The 18,398-nt window shown below is 36.4% G+C and overlaps 1 protein-coding gene across 1 annotated transcript; it reads left to right on the top strand.

Moving 5' to 3' along the window:
- Positions 1–229: 229 nt before the first annotated feature.
- Positions 230–16,646, top strand: LOC110461435. Its single transcript, XM_021514880.1, has 6 exons — positions 230–760; positions 1,958–2,147; positions 8,114–8,319; positions 8,683–8,842; positions 9,703–9,848; positions 16,119–16,646. Exons 1-6 carry the CDS (start codon positions 324–326, stop codon positions 16,255–16,257), a joined length of 1,278 nt encoding a protein of 425 aa, XP_021370555.1. The 5' UTR covers positions 230–323; the 3' UTR covers positions 16,258–16,646.
- Positions 16,647–18,398: the final 1,752 nt, after the last annotated feature.

The raw sequence follows: 18,398 nt of genomic DNA, 5'->3' as shown, positions 1-18,398 counted from the left end.
AAACTCAAACTTCATGCAGTGCTAAGCAAGTCCTGCTCAGGCGACACATCCACTTCCGTGGAATTCTTGTAATTAACTATTTAGAGCTATATTTATTAACACATTTAACCAATTATCTTAATTACAGTTCAGTTAAACTGTGTCGTCACTATGTCAAAACTCTACGCACACTGATCCTTAAAATAAAACAAAAATATCACGTGGGTGTCGTACTTGAATCATGTGACTAGTACAAAATGGCAGACGTTCGAAAATTCATTGCAAGTGTAAAAAAAATAAAGTGCGATAAAATAATGTGCCAAACATACTGACAACGTTTAAAGATGTCAACTACGGCTGCATTGATTGGCCGATTTCTTGTGTGCTTTTTGACGTGTGGAATCGTTCTTACATTGTCGACATCTACCATCTGTACACCTCTCTGGCTCGACTCGATTGGACCAACGAAAAAAGAAACAAATGCCACATCAAACAACAGTAGTACACCCAGCTTCCGCCACGTAGATGGATTCAGCATTATTTTACAAGTGAACATAGTCTTCTGTACTGTCAGTGGTGTCATCGTATTGTGTCTGAAATTATGTTCCAATCAATTAACTGATGCTAATCAATCATTTCCTAAGCTGCAGTTTTTCTGGATAGGATTCGCTGATTCACTATCGTCTATTTTTTCGGTGTACGCTTCCAGTGGTACAAGAACAGCACCGTACTTACAGGCATTAGCAATCAACTTTGCTATTCCAATCACATTTATTATTAGGTAAGAGATTGTTTCCTCAATTGATATCATTTGGGTCACTGATGTTCAAGGGAATATTTACATTATACATGTACTTGTGTGGAAGAAATGAGCAAAATTCGAATTCATTCCCTATGTAATTTCATGAACTATCGCCAGTTTTGTTCAATTTTTAAAGAGGCACATTGGATCGATTTTCCACTCACAACCGAAGATGGTCCATGTTAGATTCCCCATCCCTGAAAATTACAGACTTCCATGGTGGCCAAATAAAGTGCTTGATTAAAGTTGATTATATTTAATACGATTTAATACGATAAATAATGGACGCAGGCTGTAAGGCTCTGTGTCCATATCAGTTGATATTACAATATTTACAGTATGATATACTTCTGGTGTACATGTCCTTTAACATCTATTTAAAATTAAGTTAATTATTTGTTGGTATTTTCCCAGTGATTGTCCAGTAAAATTTCAAAATGTTTGACATCCTCTGCGTCTATAACATCTTGTGGCAAGTTGTTCCAGGCATCTACTACGCGGAAGCTGAAAAAGTCTTTTCTAATGTCTAGGTTACAGCGCTTATTTGATTAACCAAATGAGTATAGTTAATTTGTTTAAATATAAATAAATATTATACCATACCATTTAGTGTATGCAAAGAACAGAAATCTAAAGCTTGATTTACTTTTGATCTCATTATTATCATCATTCATAATTATGCACCTGCCACATAAGTGTTTTGCATCTGGCAGTGAAAACACCTCATCAATAAACTTTACCAATTTACATCTGGCAGTGAAAACACCTCATCAGTCAACTTTACCAATTTACATCTGGCAGTGAAAACCCCTCATCAGTAAACTTTACCAATTTACATCGGGCAGTGAAAACACCTCATCAATAAACTTTACCAATTTACATCTGGCATTGAAAACACCTCATCAGTAAACTTTACCAATTTACATCTGGCAGTGAAAACACCTCATCAATAAACTTTACATCAGGCTTCATTGGCTTAGTTCCGCCAAGCATTTATCAGACATATGACAACTCAAAGGTACGGCAGCTCATACACTAGCTCACTGATAACATACTTTTTACAGCATAATCATGTAAACATTGTTAATTGTCCCTATCGCTATCGTGACAGTTCTTTTGCAAAAATAATTTGTTATCAATGGTAATTATAATTTCTTAATTTCTTTGATCTTTTAGATTTATTCTGTTGAGGAAATATCCTACACGACGAAAGACCATTGCTGCATTGACTGTTCTTGTCGCGGAGTTTATAGCCTTGATTCCCTCCATTTTTCCGTCCCTTCAGAGTACAGAATCTAAGGATGAGGAAGGAGGTGCGAAGGGTGTGGCCGGAGTATTGTGGCCTCTGTGTTTCGCCCTGACATTTGTAAGTTACCTTTGATATAATAAAACTATTCAAAACTTTAATCCATCATACATTTTCAGTTTAGTTGAATGGGATTTATAGTGCTTAAATCAGAGTACTAGTCAATCTTGTAAAACAAACAGATATTCATGCTGTAAAGATTGACGTTTTAATGTTTTGACTCCTCGTTATGTTAACACGTCACATTTAATGTTCAGAGTACTAGTCAATCTTGTAAAACAAACAGATATTCATGCTGTAAAGATTGACGTTTTAATGTTTTTACTCCTCATTATGTTTACACGTAACATTTTAATGTTTTGACCCCTCGCTATGTTCACACGTCACATTTTAATGTTTTGACTCCTCGTCAGGTTAACACGTCACGTTTTAATGTTTTGACTCCGCATTATGTTTCCACGTCACATTTTAATGTTTTGACTCCTCGTTATGTTTACACGTCACATTTTAATGTTTTGACCCCTCGCTATGTTCACACATCACGTTTTAATGTTTTTACTCCTCGCTATGTTCACACGTCACGTTTTTCACGTTTTAATGTTTAGACTCCTCATTATGTTTACACGTCACGTTTAATGTTCTGACTCCTCGTTATGTTTACACATCACGTTTAATGTTTTGACTCCTCATTATGTTCACACGTCATGTTTCCACGTCACATTTTAATGTTTTGACTCCTAGCTATGTTCACACGTCACATTTTAATGTTTTGACTCCTCGTCAGGTCAACACGTCACGTTTTAATGTTTTGACTCCTCGTTATGTTTACACGTCACGTTTTAATGTTTTGACTCCTCGTTATGTTCACACGTCACATTTTACTGTTTTGACACCTCGTTATGTTTACACATCACGTTTAATGTTTTGACTCGTCGTTATGTTTACACGTCACGTTTTAATGTTTTGACTCCTCGTTATGTTTACACGTCACGTTTTAATGTTTTGACTCCTCATTATGTTTACACGTCACATTTTAATGTTTTGACTCCTCATTATGTTTACACGTAACGTTTTAATGTTTTGACTCCTCGTTATGTTTACACGTCACGTTTTAATGTTTTGACTCCTCGTTATGTTTACACGTCACATTTTAATGTTTTGACTCCTCATTATGTTTACACGTAACGTTTTAATGTTTTGACTCCTCGTTATGTTTACACGTCACGTTTTAATGTTTTGACTCCTCGCTATGTTCACACGTCACATTTTAATGTTTTGACTCCTCGTCATGTTAACACGTCACGTTTTAATGTTTTGACTCCTCGTTATGTTTACACGTCACGTTTTAATGTTTTGACTCCTCGTTATGTTCACACGTCACATTTTAATGTTTTGACTCCTCGTTATGTTTACACGTCACGTTTTAATGTTTTGACTCCTCGTTATGTTTACACGTCACGTTTAATGTTTTGACTCCTCGTTATGTTTACACGTCACATTTAATGTTTTGACTCCTCGTTATGTTCACACGTCACATTTTAATGTTTTGACTCCTCGTTATGTTTACACGTCACGTTTTAATGTTTTGACTCCTCGTTATGTTTACACGTCACATTTAATGTTTTGACTCCTCGTTATGTTCACACGTCACATTTTAATGTTTTGACTCCTCGTTATGTTTACACGTCACGTTTTAATGTTTTGACTCCTCGTTATGTTTACACGTCACATTTAATGTTTTGACTCCTCGTTATGTTCACACGTCACATTTTAATGTTTTGACTCCTCGTTATGTTTACACGTCACGTTTTAATGTTTTGACTCCTCGTTATGTTTACACGTCACATTTAATGTTTTGACTCCTCGTTATGTTCACACGTCACATTTTAATGTTTTGACTCCTCGTTATGTTTACACGTCACGTTTTAATGTTTTGACTCCTCGTTATGTTTACACGTCACATTTAATGTTTTGACTCCTCGTTATGTTCACACGTCACATTTTAATGTTTTGACTCCTCGTTATGTTTACACGTCACGTTTTAATGTTTTGACTCCTCGTTATGTTTACACGTCACATTTAATGTTTTGACTCCTCGTTATGTTCACACGTCACATTTTAATGTTTTGACTCCTCGTTATGTTTACACGTCACATTTAATGTTTTGACTCCTCGTTATGTTCACACGTCACATTTTAATGTTTTGACTCCTCGTTATGTTTACACGTCACATTTAATGTTTTGACTCCTCGTTATGTTCACACGTCACATTTTAATGTTTTGACTCCTCGTTATGTTTACACGTCACATTTAATGTTTTGACTCCTCGTTATGTTCACACGTCACATTTTAATGTTTTGACTCCTCGTTATGTTTACACGTCACATTTAATGTTTTGACTCCTCGTTATGTTCACACGTCACATTTTAATGTTTTGACTCCTCGTTATGTTTACACGTCACATTTAATGTTTTGACTCCTCGTTATGTTCACACGTCACATTTTAATGTTTTGACTCCTCGTTATGTTTACACGTCACATTTAATGTTTTGACTCCTCGTTATGTTCACACGTCACATTTTAATGTTTTGACTCCTCGTTATGTTTACACGTCACATTTAATGTTTTGACTCCTCGTTATGTTCACACGTCACATTTTAATGTTTTGACTCCTCGTTATGTTTACACGTCACATTTAATGTTTTGACTCCTCGTTATGTTCACACGTCACATTTTAATGTTTTGACTCCTCGTTATGTTTACACGTCACGTTTTAATGTTTTGACTCCTCGTTATGTTTACACGTCACATTTAATGTTTTGACTCCTCGTTATGTTTACACGTCACATTTAATGTTTTGACTCCTCGTTATGTTTACACGTCACATTTAATGTTTTGACTCCTCGTTATGTTTACACGTCACATTTAATGTTTTGACTCCTCGTTATGTTTACACGTCACATTTAATGTTTTGACTCCTCGTTATGTTTACACGTCACATTTAATGTTTTGACTCCTCGTTATGTTCACACGTCACATTTTAATGTTTTGACTCCTCGTTATGTTTACACGTCACGTTTTAATGTTTTGACTCCTCGTTATGTTTACACGTCACATTTAATGTTTTGACTCCTCGTTATGTTCACACGTCACATTTTAATGTTTTGACTCCTCGTTATGTTTACACGTCACGTTTTAATGTTTTGACTCCTCGTTATGTTTACACGTCACATTTAATGTTTTGACTCCTCGTTATGTTTACACGTCACATTTAATGTTTTGACTCCTCGTTATGTTCACACGTCACATTTTAATGTTTTGACTCCTCGTTATGTTTACACGTCACATTTAATGTTTTGACTCCTCGTTATGTTCACACGTCACATTTTAATGTTTTGACTCCTCGTTATGTTTACACGTCACGTTTTAATGTTTTGACTCCTCGTTATGTTTACACGTCACATTTAATGTTTTGACTCCTCGTTATGTTCACACGTCACATTTTAATGTTTTGACTCCTCGTTATGTTTACACGTCACGTTTTAATGTTTTGACTCCTCGTTATGTTTACACGTCACATTTAATGTTTTGACTCCTCGTTATGTTCACACGTCACATTTTAATGTTTTGACTCCTCGTTATGTTTACACGTCACGTTTTAATGTTTTGACTCCTCGTTATGTTTACACGTCACATTTAATGTTTTGACTCCTCGTTATGTTCACACGTCACATTTTAATGTTTTGACTCCTCGTTATGTTTACACGTCACGTTTTAATGTTTTGACTCCTCGTTATGTTTACACGTCACATTTAATGTTTTGACTCCTCGTTATGTTCACACGTCACATTTTAATGTTTTGACTCCTCGTTATGTTTACACGTCACGTTTTAATGTTTTGACTCCTCGTTATGTTTACACGTCACATTTAATGTTTTGACTCCTCGTTATGTTTACACGTCACATTTAATGTTTTGACTCCTCGTTATGTTCACACGTCACATTTTAATGTTTTGACTCCTCGTTATGTTTACACGTCACATTTAATGTTTTGACTCCTCGTTATGTTCACACGTCACGTTTTAATGTTTTGACTCCTCGTTATGTTTACACGTCACGTTTAATGTTTTGACTCCTCGTTATGTTCACACGTCACATTTTACTGTTTTGACTCGTTATGTTCACACGTCACGTTTAATGTTTTGACTCGTCGTTATGTTCACACGTCACGTTTTAATGTTTTGACTCCTCGTTATGTTTACACGTCACGTTTAATGTTTTGACTCCTCATTATGTTTACACATCACGTTTAATGTTTTGACTCCTCGTTATGTTTACACATCACGTTTAATGTTTTGACTCCTCGTTATGTTGACACATCATGTTTTAATGTTTTGACTCCTCGTTATGTTCACACGTCACGTTAAATGTTTTGACTCCTCGTTATGTTTACACATCACGTTTTAATGTTTTGACTCCTCATTATGTTCACACGTCACGTTTTAATGTTTTCATTCGTTATGTTCACACGTCACATTTAAATGTTTTCATTCGTTATGTTCACACACCATTTAGTGTGTCAGTTTGTTCACATCTTTCATAGTGAATCAATATGTTCACACTTATGATGGAGTGTTCATACATGCATAATTTGTGAATTTTGATTAATTGGACATGGAAGCATAATAGCTTTGTCAACTTATTTAAGAAATAATCAACATGTTTTTGTGTATAATGGTGGAATATATAAAGAGGGTGAGAAAATGTTGGAAAATTAACTAACGAAGTCCACTTGAGGCCCGAGTTGTTTATTTTTTCCACCATAATACATAAACATATGTTGATTATATCTATTCTACCAAGTACCAAGTAAAATGAAACGAAAATCTGTCATATGTCAACCTCAGTGTCCATATGCCTTTAATAAGCAAGGTGACCTAGATAATCTGACTATTGAAATTAGGTTGTTCTTTCGCGCTTGCTAACCTTTGTCACGTGTTGCCAGTACATCTTCATTTCACAACAAGCTGCACGTTTTCATAATTTCTTACCTTATGGGAAATTGTCCTATTGTGTCTATTTAACCTGGATATATTTAGGAAGGATTTTTTATTTTTAGTCACTATTTGGTTGACGGACAATAAATAATAAACACTGACATCTTTATGTCAGATGTTTATTTTAATCAATCAAATCCATCAATCAATGGATATCACTCGTCAATACATGAAATCAGTATTTGACAGATTAACAAACACTATTTCAAGACACCTTCAAGGCGAGTTCAGCGGAACATCCAAATCATGGACTTAACAGGTTTTTAGCAGATCAAGAGGTTAAATCTATTTGTTTGTTAGTTCGATAGCAAATATATGCAAAATTAAATGTGAGTACCCTCATTCACCAAATGAAACCAGTCGTGAATTCACCTTTCTACCAGGGGAGGCTTTTGAAGAGCGTTGGTCTGTTGCAAAATAAGACACGCACGCACATGGTCTATCGTCCAATAATCCATGGTTATTAACCAATGAAAAGGGTGTTTACATCTCAAATGTGGTAAAAGCTTGTCCATATGCCTTCTTTATTGACAAAATAAATTGATAAAACTTATTCTGTATTATGTGCCTATTTTTTTTCTGAAAATTCTGCAATATGTAACATCAACAGCAAAGTGCTGTGTATCTGTTTTAGAATATTCAACTTAGGTGACAGTCAGCAATGGATATCAAAGTTTTAAATCAAGTATGAGACATTATCATGTGGACTGCTGCTTCAGGACTGTCTAAGAAACATGATAATCACGTTAAAATTCCATGGCAACAAGACAGTATATATGTCAACCCTTTTCCAGACCCATTGCCTTAGAATGAGAGTCAGAATTAAAAGAATTAAAAATTTCAAAGAAGTTTTACCTTATTCCTGAAATTTTATGATCAGAACATACATGCAGGATTTTATTTACTACCACTTTATTTCATAAAATATGATGAACTTCAAAAACGAAATTTGATTTTTATATTCTTCAGATACCCCAAGGTGTTGTAAACGTTGTGATAGAGCGGTCAACTAAAACCCAGATGAAAACTCGAACAGGAGAACTTGACCAAGTCCACCCATTTTACCTTATGTTTTGGAGCTTCCTTTTCTGTTGTGTGAGCTTGTTGGCTCTGTTTTGGACAGATATCATACCTGGCTTTGGCATGACAGATGGTATATCAGATTTTGGAAATGTGTGAGTATTGATAAATATAGGGTTATGTTAGTTCATATTTACTGTCTGTAATAAACTTAAAGGCACTTCTATAGAACCATAGAACCATTAGGCCTAGTGTCGTAATGTTTGGCTTGTAGTTTGCTGTAGTGAATGGCTTTCAGCTCTGTTTGCCAGGCAGCCATCTTGGATTATTTCTTCAACAATTGTCCAGCAATTATAAAGTTGTGTTAAACTGAATAATATAGTGGCTGCTGCTCTACTTTCAAAGTAAATATGATAAATGAAATAATGAAAGACAAATGCTAAATCTTTCATATGCTATAAATGTTACTTATAACCTGTGACGTTTTAAAATCAACGTATACACATAATATTTTGTAGATTCCTGTTCAACCTCAAGTGTTTCGTTGGACTGGGTCATTGTAGACCAGACATGTACATTTTTGCTTGGACTTGCATGATTGCAATGTTCACAAACAGGATCCTAGTAGTTTTGTTTCTGCGATTTTCTGAAGGGGCCAATTATCTAGTCATCATACAGGTAATATTTAAATAAAGGATTTTACATTTATTTACCTATTAACGAACACATATGTGAATAAGCCCATGCAGTACCTTTTTTACTTCCCTCCTTAAACTAGATCTCCTCTGTATAATACAAGGAAATACACCAAATTTATGCTTGAATAACGTCATTCAACTAAACATGAACCAATGTAGGTTAGCAAGTTTACATTTTAGTAGTTTTACCTTGTCTTAAATAAAGTAATTAGCCCCTACAGGTGAAACTGGAGGTACAAAATTGCGCCACAACTTTTTGGTCTTTGATTGTGTTAAGCAGATTTATGGAAGGGTGGCTCCTAGACATTCCATTCCCTAATCTTGCCCAATAACCATGGTGGAGTGGAAAAGATCAATATTTGCTACACTGAAAGTAGTAAGTAATAGTGAGTGGTCGCACTTGTTTTCATCAAGGCAGCCAGGGTTCAATTGCCCAACCAGATGTGAAAAGGTATTTGTTTACCTGCCGTCCATGTGGGTTTTCTCTGGGTACTCCAGTTTCCTCCTTCATTAAGACCCCCCACGCTTAACATCTGGACCAACAAGAGTAATTGATATAAGTTAAAATAATTTGTTTCATAATTGTTGTAAAAAATGAATAATAATATAATATTATACATGATTTCAAAACAGTGACTGGAACAATAAGATTCCTAGCCACATATTGATGTATATCGGGGGTACTCAACTAATAATAAGGACAAAGGTTTTTAAAACGCTGCACCTAAGACTTTGTTACATTTTCTAAAAGGGGTTGGGGGGTTTTCACTTCTAAATTTTCTTTTGTTCTTAATTTTCAAATGTCTAAAAACTGTTCATAATTAATATCTCGTTCCACAGAGTCTACAGACACCAGTGGTACTGCTATTTTGGACATTGTTCCAGGAACATCCTTTTCAGTGGAATCCTGAAGGTCATCTGTCTACTTGGCTGAGCATAGTGTCTGTGATCATCATACTGCCCGCTATCTATGTTTACAACAAGGGGTCAGTATATCAAAAACTTAAATGTCCGCTGTGATTTTGTAGCATCAATAGTTCAGTCAAGTTGGATTTACTTCAGTAACCATGACAAAGTTGCAACAGAAGTTATTATGCCCCCGCCATAAAACGGGGGGGCATATAGTGTTACCCATGTCCGTCCCGTCCCAATTCAATGTAAACACTTAGCAACTTCATTCTTTGACAGATTTTGGTCAAACTTTATACAAAGGTCAAGTATGAGTATACTTCGGACATCATTGTATTTCAGGGATCCAAGGTCAAGGCCAAGATCACACTTGCTATATATAGAAAATCATCAACTGATTCAGTTTAAACCCCTAGCAACTTCATTCTTTCATAGATTTTGGTCAAACTTTATGCAAAGGTCAAGTATGAGTATACTTCGGACATTGTTGTGTTTCAGGGTTCCAAGGTCAAGGCCAAGGTCACTGTTGCTATATATAGAAAATCATCTACTGATTCAATTTAAACACTTAGCAACTTCATTCAATATGTTATGGAGATGGTAATATCATACAGAAAAAAACATATGAATATTAAAATCAACTTTAAGTGTAGTACCTTGGGTGTGTGCATGTTTCAGGGTATCAAGATCAAAGTGGTTGTAACTTCTTATCGAACACTGAATCTAATTTCACATGGCAGTGGGGGCATTTATGTCTTACAGACATTTTCTAGTTTTCACATTCATATCACTAGAGTAGCCATGATGACAGAAACAACATATCTAAAGGAATCTGAACAGGGAAAAGTAGCAAATTAAGAAAGATTGAATTTCAGTCACCAGTAGCTGTTACAGAATTCAATGGCACCATCAGGCTTTCACACATTTAGTAAAGGTTAACTGCAATATAGAAAGTATTTCTGATGAAGAACATTTTGCCAGCTGGTGTAAATATTCCTCTAAATTTTATCCAGGAAAGGATGCTTTGTACATTGTATTGGTAAGTAACGGTATAATAAGCACATGTTTGATTTGGAATATTTATTCAAAGTTTTGCCTCCTGTGTAGGATTCACAGAATCATCTGAAATCAATATATCTAAGTTCTGCTATTTTAACCTAGCCTTGTGGTATTAGGATCTAAGGTCTGTTGACTGCTATTTTAACCTAGCCTTGTGGGATAAGGATGTAAGGTCTGTTGTCAGCTATTTTAACCTAGCCTTGTGGTATAAGGATCTGAGTTCTGTTGTCTGCTATCTTAACCTAGCCTCGTGGTATTAGGATGTAAGGTCTGTTGTCTGTTATTTTAACCTAGCCTTGTGGTATTAAGATCTGAGTTCTGTTGTCTGTTATTTTAACCTAGCCTTGTGGTATTAAGATCTGAGTTCTGTTGTCTGTTATTTAAACCTAGCCTCGTGGTATTAGGATCTAAGGTCTGTTGTCAGCTATTTTAACCTAGCCTTGTGGTATAAGGATGTAAGGCCTGTTGACTGCTATTTTAACCTAGCCTTGTGGTACTAGGATGTAAGGTCTGTTGTCAGCTATTTTAACCTAGCCTTGTGGTATAAGGATGTAAGTTCTGTTGTCTGCTATTTTAACCTAGTCTTGTGGTATTAAGATCCAAGGTCTGTTGACTGCTATTTTAACCAAGCCTCGTGGTATAAGGATGTAAGGGCTGTTGACTGCTATTTTAACCTAGCCTTGTGGTATAAGGATGTAAGGCCTGTTGACTGCTATTTTAACCTAGCCTTGTGGTATAAGGATGTAAGGTCTGTTGACTGCTATTTGAACCTAGCCTTTTGGTATTAGGATCTAAGGTCTGTTGTCAGCTATTTTAATCTAGCCTTGTGGTATTAGGATCTAAGTTCTATTGTCTGCTATTTTAACCTAGCCTTGTGGGATAAGGATGTAAGGTCTGTTGTCAGCTTTTTTAACCTAGCCTTGTGGTATTAGGATCCAAGTTCTGTTGTCTGCTATTTTAGCCTAGCCTTGTGGTATTAGGATCCAAGTTCTGTTGTCTGCTATTTTAGCCTAGCCTTGTGGTATTAGGATCCAAGTTCTGTCGTCTGCTATTTTAACCTAGCCTTGTTGTATTAAGATTTGAGTTCTGTTGTCTGTTATTTTAACCTAGCCTTGTGGTATTAGGATCCAAGTTCTGTTGTCTGCTATTTTAGCCTAGCCTTGTGGTATTAGGATCCAAGTTCTGTTGTCTGCTATTTTAGCCTAGCCTTGTGGTATTAGGATCCAAGTTCTGTTGTCTGCTATTTTAGCCTAGCCTTGTGGTATTAGGATCCAAGTTCTGTCGTCTGCTATTTTAACCTAGCCTTGTGGTATAAGGATGTAAGGTCTGTTGTCAGCTATTTTAACCTAGCCTTGTGGTATAAGGATGTAAGGCCTGTTGACTGCTATTTTAACCTAGCCTTGTGGGATAAGGATGTAAGGTCTGTTGTCAGCTTTTTTAACCTAGCCTTGTGGTATTAGGATCCAAGTTCTGTTGTCTGCTATTTTAGCCTAGCCTTGTGGTATTAGGATCCAAGTTCTGTCGTCTGCTATTTTAACCTAGCCTTGTGGTATTAAGATCTGAGTTCGGTTGTCTGTTATTTTAACCTAGCCTTGTGGTATTAGGATCTGAGTTCTGTTGTCTGCTATTTTAACCTAGCCTTGTGGTATTAAGATCTGAGTTCTGTTGTCTGTTATTTTAACCTAGCCTCGTGGTATTAGGATCCAAGGTCTGTTGACTGCTATTTTAACCTAGCCTCGTGGTATAAGGATGTAAGGGTCTGTTGTCTGCTATTTTAACCTAGCCTTGTGGTATTAGGATCTGAGTTCTGTTGTCTGCTATTTTAACCTAGCCTTGTGGTATTAGGATCTAAGTTCTGTTGTCTGCTATTTTAACCTAGCCTTGTGGTATTAGGATCTAAGTTCTGTTGTCTGCTATTTTAACCTAGCCTTGTGGTATTAGGATCTAAGTTCTGTTGTCTGCTATTTTAACCTAGCCTTGTGGTATTAGGATCTAAGTTCTGTTGTCTGCTATTTTAACCTAGCCTTGTGGTATTAGGATCTAAGTTCTGTTGTCTGCTATTTTAACCTAGCCTTGTGGTATTAGGATCTAAGTTCTGTTGTCTGCTATTTTAACCTAGCCTTGTGGTATTAGGATCTAAGTTCTGTTGTCTGCTATTTTAACCTAGCCTTGTGGTATTAGGATCTAAGTTCTGTTGTCTGCTATTTTAACCTAGCCTTGTGGTATTAGGATCTAAGTTCTGTTGTCTGCTATTTTAACCTAGCCTTGTGGTATTAGGATCTAAGTTCTGTTGTCTGCTATTTTAACCTAGCCTTGTGGTATTAGGATCTAAGTTCTGTTGTCTGCTATTTTAACCTAGCCTTGTGGTATTAGGATCTAAGTTCTGTTGTCTGCTATTTTAACCTAGCCTTGTGGTATTAGGATCTAAGTTCTGTTGTCTGCTATTTTAACCTAGCCTTGTGGTATTAGGATCTAAGTTCTGTTGTCTGCTATTTTAACCTAGCCTTGTGGTATTAGGATCTAAGTTCTGTTGTCTGCTATTTTAACCTAGCCTTGTGGTATTAGGATCTAAGTTCTGTTGTCTGCTATTTTAACCTAGCCTTGTGGTATTAGGATCTAAGTTCTGTTGTCTGCTATTTTAACCTAGCCTTGTGGTATTAGGATCTAAGTTCTGTTGTCTGCTATTTTAACCTAGCCTTGTGGTATTAGGATCTAAGTTCTGTTGTCTGCTATTTTAACCTAGCCTTGTGGTATTAGGATCTAAGTTCTGTTGTCTGCTATTTTAACCTAGCCTTGTGGTATTAGGATCTAAGTTCTGTTGTCTGCTATTTTAACCTAGCCTTGTGGTATTAGGATCTAAGGTCTGTTGTCTGCTATTTTAACCTAGCCTTGTGGTATTAGGATCTAAGTTCTGTTGTCTGCTATTTTAACCTAGCCTTGTGGTATTAGGATCTAAGTTCTGTTGTCTGCTATTTTAACCTAGCCTTGTGGTATTAGGATCTAAGTTCTGTTGTCTGCTATTTTAACCTAGCCTTGTGGTATTAGGATCTAAGTTCTGTTGTCTGCTATTTTAACCTAGCCTTGTGGTATTAGGATCTAAGTTCTGTTGTCTGCTATTTTAACCTAGCCTTGTGGTATAAGGATGTAAGGTCTGCTGTCAGCTATTTTAACCTAGCCTTGTGGTATAAGGATGTAAGGTCTGTTGACTGCTATTTTAACCTAGCCTTGTGGTATTAGGATCTGAGTTCTGTTGTCTGCTATTTTAACCTAGCCTCGTGGTATAAGGATCTGAGTTCTTCTGACTGCAAATTTTGTTCCTGGCTAATAACTAATATTTAATGACTGATTTACATGAAACTTGGTCAAGATGTTCAGTTCACTAAAATACACACTGAGGTAAAAAGTCAAGGTCAAAGGTCAAGGTCATAAGGTTCAAAGGTCAAGATAATTTTTTGCATCTTTTCACTGTTGAACATTTTGTTACGACATGATGAAGCAAAGTTGATCAGAATTAAACAATTAAGGAATCAACTGACCAAATTTCAAGGTCACTGGGTCAAAGGTCAAGGTCAAATTTTGTAGCTTTCCCAAATGAGCATTTTATGACATAATGAAGTAAAGTTGGTTGGAATTAAACAAAGAGTCAACTGACCAAAGGTTAAGGTCACTGGGTAAAAGGTCAAGGTCAAATTAGTATATTTTCACTGGTGAACATTTCGTTATGACAGTTTGAAGCAATTTTAGTCGGAATTAAACAAGTAGTCAATTGACCAAAGGTCAAGGTCACTGGTTCAAAGGTTAAGGTCAAACTTTGTACCTTTTTCCCTGATGAACATTTTGTTAAGACATTATGAAGCAAATTTGGTCGGATTTTAACAAAGAGTCAACTGACTTAAGGTCAAGGTTACTGAGTCAAAGGTCAAGGTCAAATTTTGTATCTTTTCACTGGTGTACATTGTGTTATGACACTCTGAAGCGATGTTGGTCGGAATTAAACAAGGGAGTCATTTGACCAAAGGTCAAGGTCACTGGGTCTCAATATTTGTTCCACGATTCTATTATTTCGATTCGATACACCTTTATTTTAAAATATAAACAAAATGAGATATATAAGCCGTCGGTACACGGAAACCCGCAGTGTTTCCACACTTTTGATTTGAAGCTTGTCGGAGCATCACAAATTTTCATTTCCTTACGGTGGTCCGCCATTTTGTTGTGAATACTTTGTGAAAATTGCATCCTCGCAGCCGATTGGTTGAGGGTTTAGAGATCAGCCAATGAAATTGAACGTCTTACAGACGTTTCGCCTGAAGCAGCATACACTAATATTCAGATTGCGACGCATTGAAAATCCGGGAAAATATATCCTGAATCGAATCGAACATAAATAATCGCGGTACAAGTGCATCGCGGTGAATCATGACACCTCTACCAAAGATCAGGGTCACTGGGTTAAAGGTCAAGATCATTTCGGTCCAAAGGTCAAAGACAAAGTGAATCTCTGACTTTGACCCTGGCTCTTGATGGGGTAGCTATTTAAGGTGAAATACAACAAATCAAAGCTAACAAATGAGTATTGCACTGGAATTTACATTTCTGTTAGCCCAACAAATATGGAGGTGGAAGGAAACAAGAATCACATCATAGTAAATGTAAAATGTATACTTTGCTTCCTTGCGATTCTTTTTGAAGTCCAAATGTCAAACGTCAAGCTCAGCTATATGGGCAGATTGCTTCTTGATGATTAGGGTGGGGGGTGGGGGGTGGGGGGGGTATATTGCCACAAGACAGGGCCCTTACTGACCTGTCAGTGTTCTAGTTTAGATTGGAATCAATGACTGAATAAGAACTACTACATAGATACGGTAGTAGCATTATGTTATGTTCACTTTACTACTGCATAGATGAAACCTGTGGTATATGCATTAAAAGGGTGTTTTAAAGTATCCATATTAGGGAGATAGCTGATGTATTTCCCCTACTCCTAGATCCTTAAGTTAACTTTTCAATTCATTTTGTTTCAATATACATGTATGTAGCTTGAGAACTTAAAAATTCTTTTGGGAATTTTGCCCTGGTCGGCTTAGAGTTTAAAACTAATAAGACCGGACTATAAAAACTACAGAAATATCATTCTAAGATGATGATTGTGAGTAATAATATCATTATGTAAGAAATAACTACTTATCAGCTACAACATTATCATTTGCAGCAAAAAGCATGTTGAGAAGGTGTTGTCTGCAGTTGATCCTAAATAAATGATTTATTTGAGAAATATATTTTTGCAGGGATATGGAGCTGTCAGCAGACAGGGATAATTACCAGCCGTTACCAGATGGTGCTCAGTCCACTATCAGCTATCAATCTATACAGGCTGACTCACAGAATGGATCTGTATACTCGTGTCATATGACTGTCACAGACTGAAAGTCTAAAGTACATTTAATATCATTGTATTCAAATTCACGAATAGGCAATTTAAAAACAAAATACAAATTTATTCTGAGCACATGACGATGAAATACAGTATTGTATATGATAATATCAGTATTAATATATCTGAAAGGTAAAAATATTTCAATATGCAAAAGAAGTAGAAATTTACATTTCATCACCATACTAGGTACTTCTCCCATGAAAACCTGGTAATACAAACTAATATTTGTGTTTCACGTCCTCAGACTTATCATCACATGATTAAGTTAATTTATCTTATCCTTTATGGGTTGCGTGATGTATGTTCAAGTGTTATGAGATATTTCTTAATTATCACTAATTTTTTCTTAATTTGTTTTGTGTACTGTGATATTTTTTTATGTAGATAGCATTCCAAATATGCATAATATTTTGTTTGATTAAGATTGCATTTTTAGTTATTTTATGCAATGGTGTTTTTTTTTATTCATATCCATTCAACTCTGTGAGTTGTCTTTTTATGTTGTTATACAGCTCATAAAAAAAATCTTTTACAAGTAAGAAAAAACATAGGAAACCCGAGAAATATAATGTAAGGGAGATAGCCATTGGTACCAAAAGATATTGAATTCAGGATTAAGCTAACATAGGGAATGTGAAATTGTACAGGGACAGACAAACATGGATATATTATACAATCTGTTCTTGAGTAAGGGTACTTGCCTGTCCTTGATCACCTTGAACTCTTCAGTCAGTGACATAATGAGTAGCTGCAACTTGGTGCCTTGTCCTTACTTTTCATTCTGGAAAATTTCTTTAGCACTCCAATCAGTTTGGGTGGTTCTTTAGCACTCCGATCAATCTTTGTGGTTCTTTAGCACTCTGATCAATCTTTGTGGTTCTTTATCACTCCAATCAATCTTTGTGGTTCTTTAGTACTCCGATCAGTTTGTGTGGTTCTTTAGCACTCCGATCAATCTGTGTGGTTCTTTAGCACTCCGATCAGTTTGGGTGGTTCTTTAGCACTCCGATCAATCTTTGTGGTTCTTTAGCACTCCGAACAATCTTTGTGGTTCTTTAGCACTCGATCCATCTTTATGGTTCTTTAGCACTCCGATGAATCTTTGTGGTTCTTTAGCACTCCGATGAATCTTTGTGGTTCTTTAGCACTCCCATCAATCTGTGTGGTTATTTAGCACTCCAATCAGTTTGTGTAGTCCTTTATCACTCCGATCAATCTTTGTGGTTCTTTAGCACTCCGATCAATCTGTGTGGTTCTTTAGCACTCCGATCAGTCTTTGTGGTTCTTTAGCACTCCGATCAATCTGTGTGGTTCTTATGCCCTCCAGTCAGTTTGTGTGGTTCTTATGCACTCCGATCAATCTGTGTGGTTCTTTAGCACTCCGATCAGTTTTTGTGGTTCTTTATCTCTCCGATCAATCTTTGTGGTTCTTTAGCACTCCCATCAATCCGTGTGGTTCTTTAGCACTCCAATCAATCTGAGTGGTTCTTTAGCACTGCAATCAGTTTATGTGGTTTTCTAGCACTCCCAATCAATCTGTGTGGTTCTTTAGCACTCCAATCAAGCTTTGTGGTTCTTTAGCACTCCGATCAATCTGTGTGGTTCTTATGCCCTCCAGTCAGTTTGTGTGGTTCTTATGCACTCCGATCAATCTGTGTGGTTCTTTAGAACTCCGATCAGTTTGGGTGGTTCTTTAGCACTCCCATCAATCTTTGTGGTTCTTTAGCACTCCGATCCATCTGAGTTGTTCTTTAGCACTCCCATCAATCTGTGTGGTTCTTTAGCACTCCGATCAGTCTTTGTGGTTCTTTAGCACTCCCATCAATCCGTGTGGTTCTTTAGCACTCCAATCAATCTGAGTGGTTCTTTAGCACTGCAATCAGTTTATGTGGTTTTTTAGCACTCCCAATCAATCTGGGTGGTTCTTTAGCACTCCAATCAATCTTTGTGGTTCTTTAGCACTCCGATGAATCTTTGTGGTTCTTTATCACTCCCATCAATCTGTGTGGTTATTTAGCACTCCAATCAGTTTGTGTAGTCCTTTATCACTCCGATCAATCTTTGTGGTTCTTTAGCACTCCGATCTATCTTTGTGGTTCTTTATCACTCCGATCAATCTTTGTTGTTCTTT

This window comes from Mizuhopecten yessoensis, unplaced genomic scaffold (assembly GCF_002113885.1).
Source record: "Mizuhopecten yessoensis strain PY_sf001 unplaced genomic scaffold, ASM211388v2 scaffold10621, whole genome shotgun sequence".
Taxonomy (NCBI): Eukaryota; Metazoa; Mollusca; class Bivalvia; order Pectinida; family Pectinidae; genus Mizuhopecten; species Mizuhopecten yessoensis.
This window is presented reverse-complemented; position numbering and strand designations above follow the sequence as displayed.

What these genes read in the sequence shown, in the direction of transcription:
- LOC110461435 (XM_021514880.1), top strand. Translation starts at nt 324, where the DNA reads ATGTCAACTACGGCTGCATTGATTGGCCGATTTCTTGTGTGCTTTTTG. An exon ending in ATATCAGATTTTGGAAATGT is followed by an intron (nt 8,320 to 8,682) that starts GTGAGTATTGAT and finishes AATATTTTGTAG; the next exon opens with ATTCCTGTTCAACCTCAAGT. An exon ending in ATTATCTAGTCATCATACAG is followed by an intron (nt 8,843 to 9,702) that starts GTAATATTTAAA and finishes CTCGTTCCACAG; the next exon opens with AGTCTACAGACACCAGTGGT.